At 41.8% G+C, this 24,185-nt stretch overlaps 1 protein-coding gene across 1 annotated transcript in view; it reads left to right on the forward strand.

The window, feature by feature from the left end:
• The window catches only part of LOC132403320 (formin-2-like), a 392,743-nt gene that overhangs the window by 79,794 nt on the left and 288,764 nt on the right, over window positions 1-24,185 (forward strand). Inside the window, 1 exon segment of the mRNA XM_059986771.1 lies at window positions 6,761-6,822. Within this exon segment, the coding sequence (XP_059842754.1) occupies window positions 6,761-6,822 (62 nt within the window).

Below are 24,185 nucleotides of genomic sequence, written 5' to 3' on the forward strand. Positions count from 1 at the left end.
CATCAGACATTTGTTTCTCTTTCAAAGGGTTTAGTAGAATAGCTGAGCTGCTATTTCAGTCTTTTTCCTCATCTGATCTTTTCATCTACGTTTCTACTCTCGCTGGTCATTTACCGTTAGTATTAGTCAAAATCTGAAAGTTTGAAATAATTTGCCCAAATTTACTCTTGGATTTCATATCTTTCTCTGCTGCCAAAGCTGTCAGACTTCAGCATGTGTTGATGCTGTAGGTTTGAGCCAGTTGGCTGTAGAAGTGGGTTTAGCCACGCAGCAGGGGGGTGGTGCCTGCCTTTGAATTAGATTCCTGCAACCTGCAGGGAACCTTTCAGCATATGTATCTGGCGGATGTATTAAGAGCTATTGAAGTTTAAACATTTGTGTGAAAACGGTTGAGGATTCTTGCTTTTGAAAACCAGACCAAGAGTAGTTCAAATGTGGATTTGGAGTTCTGCGTTAGTAAAATTATTGAAGTGGGATTGTATTAAATTGCTAGTTTAGCAACCAGAGTTGAGGGTCATTAATCTGGAGAAATCAGTTCAATCCCACCTTGACAAATGGAGACTAAATTTGAGTCTAATTTGAAATTAAGAGGTCTTCTCAGCTGCACGAAGCACAATCATTGTACAAACCCAGTTGGTTCTCATGCCCTAAAGTGAAGGACGTGGGTTTTCCTTGCCTATTCTGCCCTGTCAAAAGATTTGATTCACCAAAGCTGTTTTCTCTCATCTTAGTGATTGAATAATGTTTGAAATGCCCATGGCATTAAAATTCAGTGAATGAACAATTTATAAAGCACCTCAAAGTTATTCGTTCTGCCTACTACATCGATATTGACTAAAAACAACTATTCAAGCACTTCGTTGCACTTTAAGTTTCCATAGGTTCCTCCTCAATGTGACTTAATAGAACAAATGTTATCTGCCAAATCCAGTGTAGTGACTGCAGCAAGTACTGTGTTGGTCAAGCAGGAAGAAAACTCCTGACCAGGCCACAGAAGTGTCAGTGAGCAAAAGGCACAGCCCACTCCCAGCATTATCAGCTCATGAAGACAAAGGAGGTCGCCATTTCAAAAGGGCAGCCAGAGTCTTGAAACAAGCAAGAACAAGAAAAGAATAAGATTTTCTCGAAGCATGGGTCTCTACAGGGATCCATCAACAAACACACCAACACAGATCTGGTATATGAACCCTTATGAAGAAAAGAGAAAAAAAAATGATGTTGACAGTTAAGGAATCGTCAGTAATCTCTAGTAAATGCAAAGTAAATGCTTCCGATGGACCTCCCCTGAAGCTAACCAATCAGAATCTTCTGCTGCTAAGCAGTTCAGTGTTTTGAACCTGCCAACTGGATCACCAGATTTTATCAATATCCATTCAGATCCCGGAGGAGTATATAAACCCTCAACTGCGTACTGGTGACGACTTCTGAATTGGAGCTGAAATGTCTGCGAATGTATTGGCAAGCTCGGTGATGGAATAGCTACTGTTTGGAAGTTTGTTTCATTTGTGAGCAAGGGAACCAGAGAATTGTTTTGTTTCGCTTTCATCTTGATATTCATATCAATGGCCCTTCATCATTCCGAACCTAGTGCCATGAAGAAATGCTCAGCTCCCAAAACTATTTTCACATTCTACTGTCTCATTTTCTAAATTTGAAATATATTGAAGTAGGATTATTTTGAACTAATCTGCAAAATACTGTGCATTGTTAAATCAAAAGAATTCCAAAACCTGTGACATTTTACTAAATATAAAAACAAACTGATACTGAAATAGTATTTATCCCCTTTGCAATTTTTATGCTGACTCTCATCATTTCAACGGATGCTATCCGACCTGCTGAGTTAATCCAGTTTGTCTGTATGTGCTGTTTTGGGCACAGCATCTGCAGTATACTTTGTGTTTACCATTCAGTACTGTATGTTATCTTACCAACTCACCCAATTTGTTGATGTAGAAAATTGGGAGTATCCCCTGTATTCAATGAATTCATAAGAATAATTACCCCTCTCTGTAAAGTCCTACAGTATGGCAGATTTTTAAAAGACCAAACCAAAATAAATACAAAAGTGCATTGAAGACAAGTGAGGGAAATGTTAATAGAGAAGCACAAATCTGGGGAAGGGTACAAGACCAGCCCAAATGCATTGAACATACCCCAGTGTAGTCCATTGTTTGGGGGGGGGGGGTGGAATATGAAACCACAGCCACTTCCTTGTTCTCTTTAAACTTAGTCACCAGAGAAGAATTGCATTTGGAAGAGAGGCTACTGTGACGTCAACAGTCACTGTAAGTGAACTGCAGAAGTCAGCAACTGGAGATGAATTTCACATCTCCACAATTTAAGATCTTGCAGAAAAAGTATTTATGGAAGAGTGGCAAGGAAGAAGACCTGGCTGAAACAAATCACTCAGAGGATGCTGTGAAAGATGTGGAAGGAGGTCTTTGTGGTCAGATGAGACTTGTGGAACTTTTTGGCCTCAACACTGATGTAATTTGAACACCTCACGTCTGCCAAATAACACCTTGCCTACTAAAAAAGTATGGTGGAGGTAACATCATGCTATCAGAAGCTTTTCAGCAGCAGGGGCTAGAAATCTGGTCAGTATTGATTGGAAGATGAGTGCTGCCACGTACAGCAGAGATCCTGGATTTTAAAAATCTGCTAGCTTCTGCCGCAAAGCTTAAACTAGGGAGAAAATTTGTCTTTCAACAGGATAATAACTCAAAATTAGACGGTCAGAGTCCTGAGTCCATCCTGGCCTTAACCCAACTGACAATCACTGGCAAGACCCAGATTGCTGTCCGCAGCTGGTCCTCAACTAATCAGGCACAGTTTGAACAATTTTGTCGGAGGACTCCATGTTTTGCATGGACTCCAGCTGTAATAGCTGAGGGAGATGGTTCATGTAAGAAATGAGCAAAGGGGGATTCACTGCTTTTGAACCGGCATTTTGGTTTGTTAAATTGATCAAAATCCCTGTTTTGCAATACTCGTGAGGGGGGAAAAAAGGGTTGTGGGCTGAATGACCAATTGGGGGGTGTGGGGGAGGGATAAAGCTGAATTGCAAAAATAGTTGTATAGGGGTTTAATCAAGTGCTTCACAGAACAGCCTTCAAGTCCATTTGTATTTCCAAATGCCTGTTTTTGTTTCTGGAAGATGAAATACTTGTAAGCATTAGACTATCATGCATTGCAACGTAGTCTTATCTGAAATGTTCATCAGGTTTAGTTCAAGATTCAAAAATTAGGCTGTGGGTCTTTCTCATATTTTCACTGCCTAATCATAATGATCATCCCTTGCAGTTAATGCAGTGTTTTCGCTTCTGAGACCCTGGGACCAAGCACAGGGTTGTCTATCATTGTTCTTATGCCACATCTTTCCTGTGCACACTGTTGGACACTCAATGGATCTCAGATGAGGGCTTGTTCTGAGTTGCCTCCAATCCTGAACATTTGGGATTTGGGGGAGTATTGTATCTAAAGAAAAATGGAGGCAGTGTGTTTTACACATGGACTGTGTGAAGACATTGAGGAAATATAGTAAGTTACCTCCTGTTTTTCCTTTCCCTATTTCTCAGACTATATACTGTCCAGGTTCCTGCAGGTCTAAAGAACTTAAACCAAAGGAGCAGAATTAGGCCATTCAGCATTCTGTTCCACCAAACCATTATGGCTGATTTATTACCCCTCTGAACCGCATTTTCCTGCATAACCTTTGATGCCCTGGAGTACATTAACCTCCACTTTAAATGTACCCAATAACTTGATTTCCACAGCCATCTGTGGCAATACATTCCACAGATTTATCTGGCTAAAGAAATTCCTCCATCTTCCCCAACCCCCCACCCCTTCAAATTTGGAGGTTGTGTCTTCTGCTTAGAGACTCCCCAACTATACGAAACATTCACTCTAAGCCTTACAATATTAAGTTTCAATGAGATTCTCTTCTCCCTGCCCCCCCCCCCCATTCTTAACTCCAGTGAGTACAGGTGCAAACCACCAAATGCTCCTCATACATTAACCCTTACATTCCCTGAATCATTCTCATGAAGTTCTTCTGGACATTCTCCAATCCCTGTGTACCTTTTCTGAGATAAGGGGCTCACAGCTGCTCAGTACTGCTTGTGGTCTGACCAAAGCTTTATAAAGCTTAAGCATTACAGTTGCTTTTATATTCCAGTCCTCTCAAAATGAATGCTAACATTGAATTTCCCTTTCTTGCCACTGACTCAACTTGTGAGTTAACTTTTAGGGAACACTGGAAGAGGACTCTCATATCCCTTTACACCTCTGATTTCTGAATTTCCTCTCCATATAGAACATGGTCTACACATTTATACCTTCCACTGAAGTATGTGACCATGCACTTCCATACACTGTTCCATCTGCCTCTTTTTGCCCTATCTGTCAGTCCTTCTGCAGACTTCCTGCTTCCTCAACCCCGGCCTCTGTGGAGCATCACTAGTCACTGGCAGCCAATCAGAAAAGGCCCCCTTTATTCCCACTGCCTCCTGCTAGTCAGCCAATCTTCTATTCATGTTGGTGTCTGTCCTTCAATACCATGGGCTCTTGTTTAGCTGCCTTGTGTGGCACTTTGTCAAAGGTCTTCTGAAAATCCAAGTAGACAACACCTATTGACTTTCCTCTCTATCCTGCCTGTTGTTTTCTCAATCACCTGCTGGTTCTTCAATAACTATTCCCTTTGTTCCAAGTGGGAACTGTCTCTCTGGCCATTGAGTTGAGTCATTGGGACTGGTGCTACAGCCTTTGTTCCAGGGACCCATGTTCGATCCTGACTTGGACACTGGAGTTTGCTGGTTCTCCCTGTTTCCATGATTTTCTTCCAGTTTTCTCCATCTTCTTCCTCCTTCCCAAGGTTGTGTAGGTTAATTGAGCTCTAAGTGGTCTTGAATGCATGTGGCTGATAGAATGATTGGGGATATAGACAGATGAGGTAGAAGAAAATACAGTAGGGCAAATGGATTTTGTTGAGCTGGCATATCTAGGATGGACCCATTGGCCTCTTGTGCTGTAATGGTCAATGCAGTTAATTGCAAGGATGGCTTTCTGCTTGAGAATGTGGACAGTCTAGGAGGGTTAGCACTTCCTGTTTGATCTTGACTGACCTAGTCAATGTCTAATTATACAGGCCTTCTGAATTTAAAATGAAATGAAATAAATCAGTGACATTTTGTTTGCCTTGCATATTGTTAAATGGGAAGTTGATTGTCTGTGCAGGTGAATTATGGGAGGGGAAATGGGGGGGGGGGCGGGGAGAGAAGGGGACTGACGAAAGCTGGTATCAGCACTAAGTTGGCGTAGACCTTGTTAGGTCAATGGCCCCCACCTGGGTGATTAAGTGTACTAGTATGAAGCCAGCTCAAAAATATAACGTTTATCTTATACCTCCCTCCTTTGGTTATGCAGAGACTGACTCAGAGTAATTTGGCACTAAGCTGTTTAAAATTAATGGCTTGCCATGTAGAACCTGGAAAATCTATGCCAAGGTGGTTTGCTGTTTCTTTTGTACCATTGAGCTGAAGGTCAGAGTTAAAATGAGGCAAGATCCATTTGCAGTGGAACTTCAGATTCAACTGCACCTTTGCTTGGCGTGTCTTCTGCAGCCAACTTGGTCAATTCAAAGTAATTTAAAACTCCCCAGAAATGTGTAGCAGATCCCAGGCAGGGAGCCAACAGCAGTGTGTTCAAAGGCTGAACAAACTGCAAAGTAGCCTGCCAGAAAGCTGCTATGGTTACATTGGGTTATGGACTGTCCAGCCAAATACTTAGGAGGCCCTACAGATCTGAGACACTATTTCTTTTTGGGATTTGATGGGGAGAATGGTCTTCTCTTGAACTAGAGGAAGGGTGGGCAGAGTGTTTTAGCAAAGAAAAAGGTAAGTTTTGAATTTGTTTTAACTGGTAGCATTTGTCTGCTTTCTGAAGTTTTGATTCTAGCTATTGGCCCACTTTAGATTTTGTATCATGTGGAACTATGCCATAAATACATAATGTTTTTTTTCATGTAAATGAGTACATGTTCAGACTACTATACTTAAACTTGAATTCATGTTATGGTACCATGAAGCTGCTGATTTTTAATTATAAAGGTCCTCATCTACAGAACCGCCTTTTATAAGTCAACCTCCTTCAAAGATATCTCTTCCCTTCCCCGCGCCCCAACACTGCCTCTCTCTCCCTCCCCCCCTGGATTCAGAAAATTCGGCATATTCTTAGCAGGCCATTACTGGTCTTGGGTTCAACCATTAACTTTTTGCAAAGGTGCTTTCTGGCCTGTTGAGTGTCTCCAGTATCTTTTTTTAATTTTGGATTGCTGGCACCTGCAGTTTTTCTTTATTTTCAACTTTCTAGGTTCAGGTGTTGAATTAGCAACAGTTGAGTAAAAAATCCCTGATCTAATTTTTCTGTTACTATTTTGAAGTAACACCTGTAAAATGTCTGTCGAAGCTGGGCAGTTATGGGAGTTCAGTTGAATCAGCTGGAAACCTGTTCCCTGCTTGTTTTCCCTTTGACGTTTCCACTCACTGAAGGAATGCTAGTGCATAAATATTGAATGTGCGGAAAGCAATTAAGTGCTTGTTCCTCTGGATGTCTTGATTCTCCTTTGTACTATTTGATGTTAAATTAAGTGAACATTATTTGAACTGGGAAAGAAAGCAGTGAACAAATGTATTGAATGGAAATTCATGTCTTTTGATGGTTGTGGTGACCTGGGACTGCTGCTGTCTTATTGCAGAGAATCGCGATGCTGTTCTAAGTCTGAAAAGGATACAGAAAGAAGAACTACACACTTTACAAGTAAGCCATGACTTTGATTATATTGATTTTAGTAAGGAGTGATTTTTAGTATGAGCAGGTTCAAAATTATGTATTAATCAGACTGTTTCAGACACTTGCTCATCTAAACAGATGTGGAACTGCTTTGAAAAATCCAGTAATGGAAGCACAAACAGTAGAGATTTAAGTTTGCCTTTAAACTGTAAAGTGTTGAATGAATGTTTGCTCAGTTTGCACTTAGAGCTGATAGATCTGGTATTGCAAATGATCAGGGTTAATAATCACACTCACCACCAAGAATGATTTTTGAAGATCTAAAATGCATTTTATCTTGCCTTTCACATGGGAGGAGGGGGAAGTAATACAGTAATTTTTCAGTTACACTGAGGGAGGAGAATGATTTGTGTTTCACGTCTATCAGTGTCACAAGATCAACATCGCTTGTGCTTGGCTTAGTTAAAATGTAATCATTAACCAGCCATTAAATGGATAATTTTGCATCTTAACTTTAAAAAAAAACGAAAGGGTTGAGAACTAATTAATTGGACAACATTACTGTTTAATGAAGGTATTATGAATGTGAATAAATGCAATATAAATTAAATAACAATACCTTAGTGCATTTTAAAGTTTCAGCAGCAATGCTTCAAAGGAAGACATTAAATGTCAGAGGAAGTATAAATGCCAAAGTTTCTAAAAGTATTGATGAAGAGAAATGTCTAAACAAGTTAAAATGGTTTCAGCAGAGTTTTTGGTAAGCCCAGCATGTTGAAATGGAAGTCATGAGTTGTGACTAGGTGGTTTTGAAGGAACAGTGGGTAACAGTACTTGTTTACTTCAATTTCCATTTGTGGTGTGAAGCTCAGGAGGATTCAAGGTCAGGGTTCAGGTAGGTACAGAAAAAATGACATGATATCCATATTCTATGGATAATGATTGTCTTGCCTATATTAAACTTTTGAAAGCAATGAAGTGGGAGGAGAAAGGATACTATATAAGGTTAGTTACAGGAAGTGATTAATGGACAATTAAGGAAAGTGTTTTCAAAAACTGTTAGGCAATAATGTTTGCAGTCATTCGAGTTGATTCTGGGCAAGCAGTACCAGTACTGCACAGCATTTCCTCTTGGCTTTGCTGAACATAGTGCTAGATCCTACGTGAAAACTGTGGCAATAAACAGCCAATTATTTAAAAAAAACTTTGACCTTGCACGTGGCCTGTTCAGCTGAATCAAGGCCAAATTGGATAAAAAGAACAAATTTGTACCAATCCTGCAATCATCCTGTCTGCATTGAAATGCAGACACCTGGGCAAATGCTAAAGTCAAGTTTTGACAGACAGACATACTTTATTGATCCCAAGGGAAATTGGGTAATCATCAATAATTGGTTTGTCATTTCAACCATAAACTGTTGGTACAATACACAGTAAAAACAAAACAACGTTCCTCCAGGACCATGGTGCTACATGAAACAACACAAAACTACACTAGACTATGTGAGACAGCACACGGCTGCACTAGACTATGTAAAACAACATAAAAATTGCACTAGACTACAGACCTGCACAGGACTAAAAGTGCACAAAACTGTGCAGGGCAGTACAATAAATAAACAAGACAATAGGCACAGTAGAGGACAAACTACAATATAATAATGATGTAGATGTCAGTCTAGACTGAGTTTTGAGGAGTCTGATGGCTTGGGGAAGAAACTGTTGCACAGTCTGGTTGAGAAAGTCCAAATGCTTTAGTACCTTTTGCCAGCTAGCAAGAGGGAGAAGTTTGTGAGAGGGGTTTGTGGGGTCATTCACAATACTGTTAGCTTTGCGGATATAGTGTAAATGTCTGTAATAGAGCGAAGAGCCCCCGATGATCTTCTCAGCTGACCTCACTATCTGATGCAGGATCTTGCGATCTGAGACGGGGCAGTTCCCAAACCAGGCAGCGATGCAGCTGCTCAGGATGCTGTCGATACAACCTCTGTAGAATGTGGAGAGGATGGGGGGGGGGGGTGTGGTGGGAGATGGACTTTCCTCAGCCTTCACAGAAAGTAGAGATGCTGCTGTGTTTTCTTGGCTATGGAGCTGGTGTTGAGGGATCAGGTTAGATTCGGTGCCAGGTGAACACCAAGAAATTTGGTGCTCTTAACGATCTCAACGTAGGAGCCGTCAATGTTCAGTGGAACGTGGTCGCTCTGCTCTCCCAAAGTCACCAACCATCTTTTTGGTTTTGTTCACATTCAGAGACAGGTTGTTATCTCTGCACCAGTCAGTTAGTCGCTACACCTCTCTGTAAGCTAACTCATCATTCTTGCTGATGAGACCCACCACAGTTGTGTTATCAGCGAACTTGATGTGGTTCGAGCTGTGTATTGCTGCACAGTCATGGGTCAGCAGAGTGAACAGCAGTGGACTGAGCACACAGCCCTGTTCATAATCTTAACAGTTTAACAAAATATCCCTTCACAGCTACTTCACTTTATGGTCAGCACATCATTGAACTGTCCTGTACTGTTTCCAACCAGTGCTTCCTTGTTTTTGACATAACCGATTTATAATATGTAGAGAACATATACCTGGTTGTCCTGGCCATCATTTATTGCCCATCCCATACACTGAATTCAGGTGTGCTGGGTCTTTTCAGGAGCTGTTTTAAAAAGTGATTACATTGGAACCTCTTGACTCATTAACTTTCAAGTCCGCAAGGAAACTGGGATGGAACCAGTAGAACAACTGAATAAGCCTTTCAGTGTTAGATCATCATGCAACTGAATTCCTTGTGTTAAATGGAAATGTTACTCAAGTAAGATAGTGTAACAGTGTGACAATAGTCTTAAAACTTTCCTCCTTTCCCCCGCTCCACTCTGGAAAAGACAGGTGGCTACTTTTCTAGAAAGAGATGAGGTAATTGACAGATGGCAGTAAAGGCTTGAAGGAAATTCTGTTCTTTACCAAGCAGCGGTATTAAAGAATCTTGGGACTAGGAAGATGAGATATTCACACTGGGGGATAATTTGTGTAGTAGCACTTAATAGTAGAAAATATCCATTATGGACATTTTACAAGCCTTTAAATGGGATGCTAACAGGCTGGGAGGCTGGAAACACTTTTAGTTGGATTCTTCTGAATTTTAACACTTGAAGTTTAAAGTCTGGAGGCCAGATTTAATTCTTGTCACATTTCACCAAAGTACACCTTTCCTGCATCTTATTAACGGCAGATCTCCTTAGTTATTTATCGGGGTGTTCAACCTGAAGTGAATTTGCTATACTGTTGATGGTTAATTGTTGCTGATGTGTTTGAAACAGCATGTAAGATGTCGTGATAGTCAGTTTCCCCAACTCCTGCCAAACTACTTGTATTGGGCAGGACTGGTGTAAAATTCATCCTGTTGTGTGTGAAGTACTTGCAGTTTTATCTTTCTGTAGATGAATGAAACAAGTATGACAAATTCGCTCAGCAGGGAGCTCCAGTGTATCTTGAAAGTGGGTGATCTTCGTGTTCCGTTCAACTTGACCTGTGCCATTTAAGTTTGGCACATAGTGTTCTCCAATCATTTTTTCTCTGAGCCCAAGAGTGGAGAAGGGAGAATAAGTAGATTACAAAAATTGCACCAAATGGATTATGACCTTTAATAATTAGCAGATTGCTTTTTAATGTTCTGAGCTTTATTACTGGAAGCCATCATGATTAATATAGCAGCTGGAGAGAACAGTGGGTGGTAATCTCTTCATGTTTAAAGTGATTTAACAATAACAAGATTGTTTTGATAGTCATTTTAATTTAAAACATTCACATTTTTTGATTTGTACATTTCTTCGTGTTTTCCCACACTCCTTCTGTCTTCAAGTACTAAAGCTCCATGCCCAGGTGCTGCTTTGAAGTGACAGTAGCCAATACCGTTGCCTTTATCTGGGCATGCTTTCTGTCTGGTGTCAGCTTAGTTCTAAAGGATCCCTGTTCTCCAGTAGGAGAGAAGACAGGTTGAGCAGCATTTGAAATGGCAAATTCTCACAAGCAGCCGCCCACTGAAAAATCAGATTAAATCAAACGGATAAATTGATTGAGGTGGGCTGTGGAGGTTTTGCTGGCTGCTTGCTGTGCAGAACCTACACCCTCCTTGGCATTGAGGGCTGCAAAGAAAAGAGCCACCAGGACTGTCACAGAGGGTGCTGAGCAAGCCTCCAGATAGCTGTGGATCAAGGTGTGACCCATGGACCAAAGCTTAGGGCATGATCAACCTTGGATGGGTCACCTGGGTGAGGCTGTCTGACGTTGAAAGACCCCAGGTTACACCTCTGTATCCCAGTGCATCCTGGGATGTATCACTGCATCAAATTTGCAGCTGAACAATTTTAATTATTTTAAACTAAAGTTTTAATAAAAATGTTCAAAAAAATTGTAATTTAGGGGAACTAAGGAATAGTTATGGGTAAGCTTCCCTACAGCAAGATGTTGTCATACTGTGTTCTAGTTCGAGGGGTAATGAATCACAGCAATTTCTAGGTTTTTGCAGTCAAATTTAGGTGTATGCTCTGGAAATTGGGGCCTTCAGTTAATTGTCCTTTGAGAGCTAATTAACATAGTTGTTTATAATTGCACACTATTGCAGAAAACCTACTACCAGTTTCCAATAATCGTAAGTTGGGCAGCATCCATTGAAACGAGCAGTCAACTTTTCGGGCCGAGACCCTTCATCAGACCTGAGTTTGGCCTCATGGCAGTAGAGGGCGCTATTTATGGACATATTCGAATGGGAACGTGAAGCAGAGTTGAAGTGCGTGGCAACTGGGAGATCCTGTCGTCTTCCAGCTGCCTATCACCTCTCATGATTCTGCCTTCTACTACCCATAGTGTTTTCCCCTTACATTCCTTCTTCACCTCTTCCACCTATCCCCTCCCTGCTTCCCCTCCCCCACCCCTTGATCTTTCCTCTGATTGGTTTTTCATCTGGCACCTTCCCCCTCCCCCCACCTTCTTTATAGAGCCCCTACCCCCTCCTTCAGTCCTGTCGAAGTGTCTCAACCTGAAAAGTTGACTGCTCGTTTCAACGGATGTTGCCCAACCCGCTGAGTTCCTCCAGCGTCTTGTACATGTTGATTTGACCACTGCATCTGCAGTGTACTTTGTGTCCAATATACGTAAGTATTCACTTAATGTTTGGTTTGGTTTAGCATTAGATATGGGGCAACTATACTAGAACTTGAGAGAAAAGTTGCCCAGTGGGTTTGTCTCCACTGTGTAATGCTTGTGTCAATCTCGGTACTGATTAGTATGATGACTGTGAGCTTGAAACTGTTTCTAGCTAGACGCAGTCCAGGTCGGTCATTGATGCCAGAAGCAGTTGGAGAGGGAGCAGCAGAGATTATTGCCTTGACCCTGACCATGCATGTCCCACCACCCCCTGGTGTCCAGTATTCTTATTCCTCCCGCTTGGTTTTTTTTCTCTCAATTTTGCTTGTGAAGAGAGGCTGACAATTTAAGCTTAGTTTTAGGTGTAACCATGATATTGGTGCGAGTGTTGGGCTTGGGAAAACTGGATATGCAAGCAGCTTGAATAGGCGCCTTTCAGAGCTCTAAACATTCACAGTGAAACCATTCAGAAAAGATTGTTATAGTGTAGAGGTTCAATTTTAACAATCTGATTTGGCTTGTAATTTTAATCACTCAATATAATTGGAAACTTGCTCTGCACTAATGAGGCGGAAGGCTCCAGCTACTGTTGAAAGATCCAAATTGGCATCGAAGTGTCTTCACCATTTGAATGGAAGCAATACAATTCAAACCTTTCCAAGATGGTTTCATTGGATATAGTGTCTTGTTAAAGTATCCAGTCCTCAACCCTCTGTTCACTTAATGAGTATTACAACTAAGGATTTGGGGGAGAAAAAACTGAATTTTTATTTGTGAATTATATGCTCCTCCTTTAACAGTCGAGCCCCAAAACTGGGAAAATTGTAAAGCATGAAAAACTACAGTCAGAAGCTGAAATGTCAGCATTGCAGAAGTATTCATCCCCATTTGCTCAGTACTTAGTTGAATTGTCTCTCGCAGCTATTGCAACTAGTTGTCATTCTTCAATAGCTTTGCACAATCTGATGGAGCAAATTTGCTAATTCCTCCTTGCAGAATTGCTCAAGCTGTGCCAGGTTAGTAGGGGAGCAGCAGTGGACAGCAAACTTGTGGTCTTTACAGAGATTTTTGATTGGGTCAAGGTCAGGACTTTGACTGGGCCACACAATGACATCAATTTTCTTCATTCGAAGCCATTTCATGGCTTTTCTGGTGGTGTGCTGCTAAAAGACAAACCTCACCTGTTTAAGCTTTCTGGCAGAGGCTGGCAGATTTTTTTTTATCCAGGATCTCTCTGTATTTAGCAGCATTTATCTTTTCATCAATCCTGATCAGATTGCCAGTCCCTGCTGCTGAAAAGCATGCCCAGAGCATGGTACTTCCTCCACCTTACTTTACAGTATGGATGGTGTTACCACACGGATGTGCAGTATTAGATTTGCACTGCATGTACCATCATGTTAAGGCCAAAATCTTTCACTTCGGTCTCATCTGGCCGGAGGACCATTTTCCATATCTTTACAGTTGCTTTGCAAAGTTTTCCTTGCCACTCTTCCATTGGAACCCTTTTCTTTGTGCAAGACCTTAGTGATTCTGAAGTCATAAGCTTTATCTGCAGTTGTAGCCTCTGGCTTCTGCAGCTCACTGAGTGACTGTTAGTGTCACAGTAGCCTCTTTTACAAGTGCCAGTTTTCTGATGACCAAGTTTAGAGAAGTGATCTGATGTAAGCAATGTAGCTGTATCATATTCTTTCCACTACTTAATGGACTGCACTGAGCTCCAAGAAAATGTCAAAGGCATTGTACATGGTCTTGTATCAATCCCCAGATTTATGATTGTCTATGACAATTTCCTCACTTGTCTGAATGCTCTTTCGTCTTCATTTTGGTTTGGTCTATTGAAAATCTACCATACTGTTGGACCTTGCAATGAGAGGGTGTATTTATTCTTGTGAATTCATTGAAAATAGGTGATCCTCCAATTTTCAACATCAATAAATTGGGTAAGTTGTTAATGTAATTGCACCTGAGGAAAATTAGCAAAGTAATTATAAAGGGATGAATACTTTTTCAACCTCCATTTTAGTTTTTAAATTTTTAAGTGTTGACAGCTTTTGGAATTTTTCTTTTGATGTACACAAATGTTTTGTAGATTAGCTCAAAGTCCTCCAATATATTAATTTATAAAATGTGACAGTTGAATGTTTAATAGTTGTGTAGTTGTGGGGGCTGAACACTTATTCAAGGCACTTTATCTTCAGGTCCTGCTTTTGTCTTGGTGTCTCCAGATGTGTGGTCATTGGTTCTGAACTTGGCCATATTGAATGGCGCTCAAGGTGCTTCAGGGAGCTGCCATTTATACGGCCCGTCATGTGGATATTCCTGCTTAGTAGATTAATGTGGTTTCATGCACATTAAAACTAAGATGAGTACTGGAAAGACATTGGTCCCTTCTGCCTGCAGATTTTGTTCTTCCAGATGGTAATTTAAGGGTTCACAGATATTCTGAAAGAAGCCTTGAGCAGTTGCCACAAAGCATCCTAGAAGATGCCCAGTTCAGCAGTGGATGTGCTGAAATCAAATGTTGATGACAAGGTCAGGCAAATGCTAAATGTTCTGTCATGTCTGACTTCTGATTTGTAGGTGTTGGTGCCCTCAGAAAACTGAGTTAAGTCATTACCTCCTGTAGAGCCAAGGTCATCAAAAACTTTAATCAAATTCTAAACAGGAAATTGGTGTGCTATTGTCCTGGTGCTTGCTGACAGACAGACATACTTTATTGATCCTGAGGGAAATTGGGTTTCGTTACAGCCACACCAACCAAGAATAGTGAAGAAATATAGCAATATAAAACCATAAATAATTAAATAATAATAAGTTAATCATGCCCAGTGGAAGTAAGTCCAGGACCAACCTATTGGCTCAGGGTGTCTGACACTCCGAGGGAGGAGTTGTAAAGTTTGATGGCCACAGGTAGGAATGACTTCCTATGACGCTCAGTGTTACATCTCGGTGGAATGAGTCTCTGGCTGAATGTACTCCTGTGCCTAACCAGTACATTATGGAGTGGATGGGTGTTATTGTCCAAGATGGCATGCAACTTGGACAGCATCCTCCTTTCAGACACCACCGTCAGAGTCCAGTTCCACTCCCACAACATCAGTGGCCTTATGAATGAGTATGTTTGTGGTGAACTATGTGCCTGTCTGGACACGCCCCCTGCTGACTGCTCCTGTGGCTCCTCCCACAGGCCCCTGTATAAAGGCGATCTGAGGCCTGACGCTCGGCCTCAGTCTCCAGGACATGGTATGATGGACACTCACTCCTGGTCTCAGTGTGAGTTATTGATGGTGCATCAATGTTGATTCTGTTGGTGTCTGCTACCCTCAGCCTGCTGCCCCAGCACACAACAGCAAAAATGATAGCTCTGGCCACCACAGACTTGTAGAACATCCTCAGCATCGTCCGGCAGATGTCAAAGGGCCTCAGTCTCCTCAGGAAATAGAGACAGCTGTGACCCTTGTAGACAGCCTCAGTATTCTTTGACCGGTCCAGTTTATTGTCAATTCGTATCCCCAGGTATTTGTAATCTTCCACCATGTCCACACTGACCCCTTGGATGGAAATGGGTCACCGGTGCCTTATCCCTCCTCAGGTCCACCACCAGCTCCTTAGTCTTTTTCACATTAAGCTGCAGATAATTCTGCTTGCACCATGTGACAAAGTTTCCCACCGTAACCCTGTACTCAGCCTCATCTCCCTTGCTGATGCATCCAACTATAGCAGAGTCATCAGAAAACTTCTGAAGATGGCAAGACTCTGTGTTGAAGTTGAAGTCCGAGGTGTAGACGGGGAAGAGAGACTTGCGGACTATTGAATACACAACAGCTTAGTTTTTAAAATCCACTTCCATTTTCTAACTTTTCTGAGTTGCCCCTGTCTATCTCATGTTCTCTACCTCTGCATGCCTCTCATCAAGCTCCTCCCTTTGTCCCTCTCTTTAATGTAAACCTGAATCCCTGCTCTAATTTCACCACTTGTGAGATTTTTACTAGAGGTTTGGTAATGCTGCTGTTAAAGTGACTTTTATTGGATTAAAGGTACTTGTGTAAAGCAAATTATTTCCTGAACATTGGCCTAGGACTTAAAAGATTTAGTAGAAATAGGACCTTGTGCACAATAATCCTTGGATCTCATTTCTGATCTTTCTGTTGCAGCAAGCATCTGGGAAAACTGGCTGCAAAATTCATGAGTTGTGCATTATTCTATATTAATGACTATTCACTTGTTACTCTGTGCTTCCTACTCTGACTCCTATTCCCTGAATCCTGCTTCAGGTGCAGAAATGAACCGGTGTTGGTGGGAACTGAAGTGAGTGTTTCTGTGCATTAGTGTTAAAATGCAGGAAAGCAGGGCATTCTATATATATAAATAAAAAAATAGTTTGGGAGTAAGGATTTGTAATTGTATCCTGAATATTTTGAAAATTAAATGCAATATGGAAATTAACGTGCCAAGATCCCTGATGCATAGTTACTAAGTGATAGTTGCCATAATAATGGCTGTAAGTTATTGAAATATGTAGCATGTTGTGTAATGCTGCCCTCTACAGGTCAGTGGTCAATCAAATTAGTTTTGTTTCCCCCACATAAAATGTACTATACATTTCCTGGGTAATGAGGTATCAAACTAGCATGTTTTATGTTGTGAAAGATAAATGCTTCATAGCTGTTCAGATTAAATGAAACTGGAGGAAAGTAGGGCAGGGTTTTTGTAGCTTTCAGGTGTGAATACAATTGAAAATCTGATTTTAAATGTTGGTGTTACAGATTTTGCAGCACATGAACTATGCACTTCATAGCTAGAACCATCACCACTGGAGCTCTGTACCTGAATTTTGTCTTCTAACTTTCATTGTTTGCCTCTCAGACACAGTGTTGGTGGGAGGCAAGCATTCTAAACCCTTTCCATAAGACATGGGAGCAGAATTAAGTCAATTGGCCCATTAAATCTGCAACACTATTTCAGCATGGTTTTAGTATCCCTGAATTTCATTCTCCTGCCTTCTCCCCATAAATTTTGACCTATCAATTTCTGCTTTAAATCTACCCAGTGTATAGGCCTCCACAGCTGTCTGTGACAATGATCACAAATACACTACCCTCCAGCTAAAGAAATTCCTCATCTGTTCTAAAGGGGCATACATCTATTGAGGCTGTGCCCTCTAGTCCTGGACACCCAACCACAGGAAACATCTCCACATCCATTTATCTGAGCTTCCAATATTTGATTGGTTTCAATGAGATCTTCTCCACCCTCCCACCCTCATTCCACTAAACTAGAGAGTGCAGGCCCAGAATCATCAAATGCTTCTCGTACATTAACCCTTTCATTCAGAGTCATTCTTGTGCATCTCTCCAATGCTGGAAAGCCTTTCTGAGAATAAGGGCCACAAAACTGCTCACATACTCCAAGTGTGGAATGATAAGCAGATGCTTTGATAGGCTGGTCAAGGACTACATCTATAGCATGCTACCGCTCAATTTGGATCCCCTACAATTCACCTACCGACACAATCGATCGACAGGTGACACAATAGCCACAACTCCACACACTCTCCTTGCACATCTAGAGAAGGATGCTTGTGTGAGAATGCTGTTCTTGGACTACAGTTAAGCATTCAACAACATAATTCCCTCCAGGCTCGACTAGAAGCTCAGAGACCTCGGCCTTCACCCTGCCTTGTGTAGCTGGATCCAGTCAGATCGCCGAGCTCCCTCATGTCTGCCCCTTTGACCCTCAACACAGGTGCCCCTCAGAGCTGTGTACTAAGCCCCCTCGTTTACTCTCTGTATACCCATGACAGTGTCACCACCCTCTGTTCCAATTTGCTGATGACACTGCAGCGATTGGCCTTATCTCAAATAATGAGGCAGCCTACAGAGAAGTCATCACCCTGACACAGTGGTGTCAAGAAAGCAACCTCCCCTCAACGTCGTTGTGGATTACAGGAGGAATGGAGACAGGGTAACCCCTACTGACATCAATGGATCTGGGGTTAAGAGAGTGAAGAGCTTTAAGTTCCTTGGCATAAACATCACCAAAGCTCTCGTGGTCTATACGTATCAGCTGTGTGGTGAAAAAGGCACAACAGCGCCTCTTTCACTCATGGTTGAAGTTTGGTATGAGTCCCCAGATAGTAAAGACTTTCTGCAGGGGCACAATTGAGAGCACCCTGACTGGCTGCATCATTGCCTGGTACGGGAACTGTACTTCCCTCAATGGCAGGACTCTGCATTGTGTGGTGTGGACAGCCCAGTGCATCTGTAGGTGTGAACTCCCCACTACTCAGAACATTTACAGACGGGTGTGTAAAAAGGGCCCGAAGGATCATCGGGGACCCTGTTCACCCCAACTACAAAGTGTCCCAGCTGCTACTATCTGGGAAATGGTCCTGCAGCATAAAAGTCAGGAGCAGCAGACTCCAGGTCAGCTTCTTCCACTAGGCCATTAGGCTGATTAATTTATGTTGACTCAACTGTATTTCTGTTGTATTGTCTATCCTATTGTACATATTAAATTACTTTGCATTTGTACATTTAGACTGAAGCAAGGCTAAGATCTTTACTATTCATGTTTATGAAGGATATAAGAATAGTTCATTCATTTCAAAAGCCTTCTACCAAAGTGCATGACCATACATTTCCCAAGACCATATTGCATCTGCCATTTTGCCTATTCTCATAATCTAAAACCCTCTGTAGATTCCCTGCTTCCTTAACACACTTGCCCCCACTTATCAGCAAACTTGCCCACAATTCAGTCATCCAAATTGTTGACATACAAGGAAAAGAAACGGTTCCAACGCACTGCTGCGGAACACCATCGACTGGCAACCAGTAAAGGTCCCCTTTATTCTCACTTTGCCTTCTGCCAGTCAGCCAATCCTCTGTCCATGCTAGGATCTTTTTTGTAATACCATAGTCTCTTATTTAGCAGTCCTATGTGTGGCACCTTCTCAAAAGCTTTCTGAAAATCAAAGTAAACAATACCCACTGACTCTCCTTTGTCTGTCCTGCCTGCAACTTCAAAGAAATCCAACAGATTTGTCAGCCAAGATTTCCTCTTAAGCAAACTGCTGACTGCAAATAATTTTATCATATGACTCCAAATACTGAAATGGACTCCCACATGTTCCTGACCACTGAGGTCACACTAATGCTAACTGGCCTATAATTTTTTTCCCTTTGCTTCCCTCCTTTAATGAGAGAAGGAAGATTTGCAATTTTCCAGTCCTAATTTCAGAGTCTAGTGATTCTTGAAAGATCATGAGTAATGACTGCACAATTTCTTCAGCCACCCCTTTCAGAGCCCTTGGGTGTACACCATCTGGTCCAGGTGACTGATCTATCTTCAGACCTTTCAGCTTCTCTTCAGTATTAGGAACTACACTTGCTCCACCCCCAACATTCAAATTTCTGGCATACTAGTGTCATCCAGAGTGAAGATTGATGCAAAGTAGTTATTGAGTTAGTCTGTCATTTTTTTGTCTCCCATTACTATCTCTCCATGTTTCAGCAGTCTGATGTCCACTCTTGTCTTTCTCTTTTTATATAGAGTATCTGAAAAAGAAACCTTTGGTATCCTGTTGTTGGCAGTTTATCTTCATATTTTGCTTTTTCTCAATTGATTTCTGTTCATTTTAAAAAGCTTCCCAAACCTCTAGCTTTCCAACACTTATATTACTGTATATGCCTTTTAGTTTATTTTATGCTGTATTTCATTTCTGTTGTCATCCATGGCTGCCATTCTCCCTTTAGAATACTACTACTTTGGGATGCACCTTTTGAATTGCTTCCTAAAACTCCAGCCATTGCTGTTTTGCCATCTTCCCTGCTAGTGTCCCCTTTCATTAAACTTCAACCAGAGTCTCTCTCAAGCCTCTGTAGTTCTGTTTATTCCACTATAATACTGATACATCTGATATTGTCATCTTCCCCTCAAACTGCAGGGTGAATTCCATTATGTGTGTCCTAATGTTTCTTTCAGCTACTTAATCAAATCTAGATCATTACACAGCACCCAATCCAGAATTGTTTTTTCCCTAGTGGGCACAACTGCAAGCTGCTCTTTTTTATATATATATATAAAAACATCTAGTAGGCATTCTGGAAAAAATTAGTATCTCAACAACTACTCGCTTGCTTCAAGCATCTTGTCAAATTATTTGTGCAAATTTTGCAAGGAATTGGAAAACAGCAGATGTATATCTGAGTAGGATCAAATGATCTTGCAGTCCTCCAGTTCGTAGGTAAACTAGAACACAAAAGCAAAACATTCAGCTCTACTGATCCGCACTGATGTTTAATCACAAATGTTTGGAACACTGAGGGTTTGACATTAGAGTGGGCCACATGTTGTATGGTAACTGACAGATTATGAAAAGTTAGGTTAGGCAGAAAGCCAGAGCTTTAAATGGACATTAATATGTGGACAGGCAGAGTTAAGATGCAGGGAACATATGGCTTGATGTGATCAATTTTCAGAATAGCATTGCTTTTCTCATAAGTAAGGCTGGGAGACTTTGGAGGCCTTAAAGTTGTATGAACTGGTTTACTTCGGATGAGCAGTGACTTTTTAGAGGGAAAAAAAGGTCAAATGTTAAATTGGGATGGGCTTGGAGTCCATTTCACTGTGATATTCGCATGAGGAAAATTAGTTGAAGTAAAATTAATGTTTTAGTATTTAAATGAGAATGAATTAGACATTTGAAGCATAACTGCAGCACAAACATCTTGGTTTTATTTTCCAATTATCTACAGTTGAGCTTTGGGCTAAAACAAAATTCGGGCCTCTGCTTGAAATGTTGCATCCAATTTTTAGGATAGAATTCAGACTTTCAGTGAAGGTATGAAGATCATAGAGGTGCGGGGTACTCGAGCTGGATGGAGAGGGTAGAGCAATGGGAATTTATTTGGAATGGAGATTTGGGCTGAGATTCGATCTATGACTGTTGTATCCTTCTCAACATTGGAGAGATGGGACACAGCGACTGCTTCACTGGGTATCTTTGCTCAATCTACCGTGGCCACATGGGTCACCTATTCTGACACTTTGTCCTTGGCTTCCTTTACTGCCAAGTCAAGGCCAAGTTGCAAATTCGAGAGGGGAAAAGCTCCTCATTCTGCATGGGCAGACTCTAGTATGGCAACATGAACACTCAGTTCTCAAACATCTAGTAATCACTTCCATTCTGCCTCCTTTTCCCTTCCTGTCCTGTCATTTCTCCATCTTGTCTTTGTCATTCTCTTTAACCTAGCCCCCCCCCCCCCCCCCCCAAATCTCCACTATCCAATAGCTGCACACTCATCCTAGCCGTTCCCTGCTCTTTATTCTAGGATCCACCTTAATTTCTTGTTAGATTCCATCATCTTTGGCCCTTTTCACTTCAACCTATCACCTTGTAGTCTCTGGCACTATTTCCACCCCTGCTACTGTCGTGGTTTCTCGTGCCCCACAAATGACCAGGAGATGCAGAAGATTCTTCAAGAAGGGTTAAACTTTAATTTGCAAATCAAAGCTGAGACAGTCATTGGGCTAGTCACTGATTGCCCACCGATCCTTGTACATAGCATTTTTTTATAGCAATCTCCTGGTTTAGTTGCATTAGCGTATCCAATCGGTCTACAGTGGCATATCACAAGTACATCCGCCACTATTGTTTCTACCGGTTAACTTAATCATGTTCTAATCTAAATCTCTTAGCTAGCCTCTCAGTAACACACCATTATCTTCAACATTCTTAAGATTTCATTCTCCTACTAAATTGGATACATGCATAGCAAATAGCAAACTCAAAGCTGACTACATAGTTTTGGTTACACAGCAAACAATGCAACTTTTATACTCCAATATATTCCCCCCTTTGAGACCCATAGGGTCTCATACAGAGAAAGAAGACTGAGTCCGCACACAAAAGCCCCAATAAATTCAAGCACTTATTCCCAAATCTTGGGTTAAACTATAATTTTCTGCACCAAGACCTCAAAGTATTCTCTCCCTGTTACCCTGGGCCGCTGAGCCAAAAACCTGTCCCTCTGTACCTGAGACAGGGAAAAAGACTCAGAAGCCCTTACAATCTACTCCCACACTGTCATTTTGCTCTTGTTCATCCTGCAGGTGTTGTAGGCTGTAACGAGACATTTTCGGTGTTTCTTTCTCGACTAAGCTTGCTTCAGTAATTGCCGCGAGCATTGGAAATTGTTTGGTTGCAGCACGCACTACAAGAGACTTGAGACAAGGAAGAAAACAGCACAGCACAAGTGCACAGTTCAACAATACAATACTGACGGTTATTGTCAGCCATGCTCCCCATCTTCTGAGTCTACTTTCTAACCAGTCAAGTAACTGATGTCCGAACCCTGCATTCTGTGCGCATACCTCGCACTGTGACAAGACAAAGTCCACTGAAGCCTGTAAATAAGGTGACCAAAAACCATCCTTTATTTTCTTTATCACTCCCCACCCCCCAACCCCCCCCCCCCCCCCGCACAATGGTCAATCCCATGCGCTTCTGAAATCAGAATCGTCAGTAGAGGGGTGGGCGCTACCAACAAACCGTCTTCCATGCTCCACAAGCCTTCCAGGTTCTGCTTGGCCCCCCTTCATCTCCACATTGTCTGTTCTGCCAGAGTTGCCTTGCCTTGTATTTCAATTAGGTCCTCTACCTCAGGTTCTGGAGTTAGGCTTACCTGGGGGGCAATGACAGCTGATGTACAGCCAGACGCTTTTCTGGCTGCCTCGTCCGCAGCTTGATTTCCCTTTGTTATTACATCATTTCCCTTTTTATGTGCCTGGCATTTTACTATAGCCAATGCTTTAGGTTTCATCATGGCTTTTATTAAGTCTAGAATTTGCTGACAATGTTGTATGGGATCTCCACTGCTTTTTTTTTAAACCTCTGTTTCTACACTGCCCCGAATAAATGGCATACTCCATGAGCATATGCCGAATCAGTATAGATGTCTACTTTCTCACCTTCCATCATTTCACACGCAGCTGTCAGGGCTTTGATTTCCGCTAGTTGGGCTGAACACAGTTGGGGACAGGACTCCATCCTAATAATCTTATAGCTTGACTGATCCTGCTGCACTACTGAGAATCCTGCATGATTTCCATCATAATCCCTATAACAAGAGCCATCTACCAACAGAATCTTTTTATCTGCATCCTCTAGTGGTTCTGACCGTAAATCTGCCCTCAATTTGGCAAATGCCATCGTCTTCCCTACACAATCATGGGGTTCTCCTTCATAGCCCAAAGGGACAAAATCGGCTGTATTACTGGTAGTGCACCTCTGTATAGTTATGTCTGGAAATGTCAATAGCATCTGATATGCTGCTATCCTGGCTGGCGTCAGCACAAATTTCCCTCTTTCCAGCAATTCTGCTACTTTGTGGTGTGTGTACAGTCACAGGATAGCCCAGGGTTACAGATGCCTATTCATATGCATAGTACAGTGCCGCCAATCCCTGATAACAGGGTGGATACCCCTGAGCCAGCTCATCTAGTCTCGTACTGTAGTATGCTATCGGCTGCTTTGTTTTTCCTGTACCTGACTCTTGTGTTAGAACTGCTGTGACATAACCCTCCTGTCGGTTGGATACATACAAATGAAAAACCTTCTCGTAGTCAGGCAAAGCTAATGCTGGTGCTGACTGCAATTCCTGTTTAATAGTATTGAAAGCTATCTCTGCCTCTCCATTCCACTGTAAGCCGTTCTTCAAATTTGTATGTCCTGCTTCTTTCATTATCTTTCTCAAAGGTGCCACAATCTCAGCATATTTTCCTATCCAATCTGAGCTGTACCCTGTCATTCCCAAAAATGTCATCATCTGCCCTACAGTCTGGGGTTTTGGGGCCTTAGTTATTGCCTCAATCTGATCTGGTACTATCGCCTTCACTCCCTTGGATATTACCCTGCCTAAGTATTCCACTTGCTGCGTGCAAAATTGCAGTTTCTTTTTGGATACTTTGTCCTCCGTGTGCCAGCTTCTCTAACAGAGTTATAGTGTCCTGCTCACACTGTTCCGGTCATCCACACACTGTAACAATGTACTTTCCAATGGTATGCCCTCTAGGTCTGCCTTCAACACCTGATTTAAAAACATGTGGTGAATGTTTAAACCCTTGTGGCATTCTGGTATAGGTATACTGAGCACCTCTAAGTAAATGCAAAGAAATATTGACACTGGTCGGCCAGAGGAATGCTGAAGAAAGCCGAACACAAATCAATCACTGAAAAGTAATTT

The sequence above is a fragment of the Hypanus sabinus genome, chromosome 12 (genome assembly GCF_030144855.1).
Source record: "Hypanus sabinus isolate sHypSab1 chromosome 12, sHypSab1.hap1, whole genome shotgun sequence".
Taxonomy (NCBI): domain Eukaryota; kingdom Metazoa; phylum Chordata; class Chondrichthyes; order Myliobatiformes; family Dasyatidae; genus Hypanus; species Hypanus sabinus.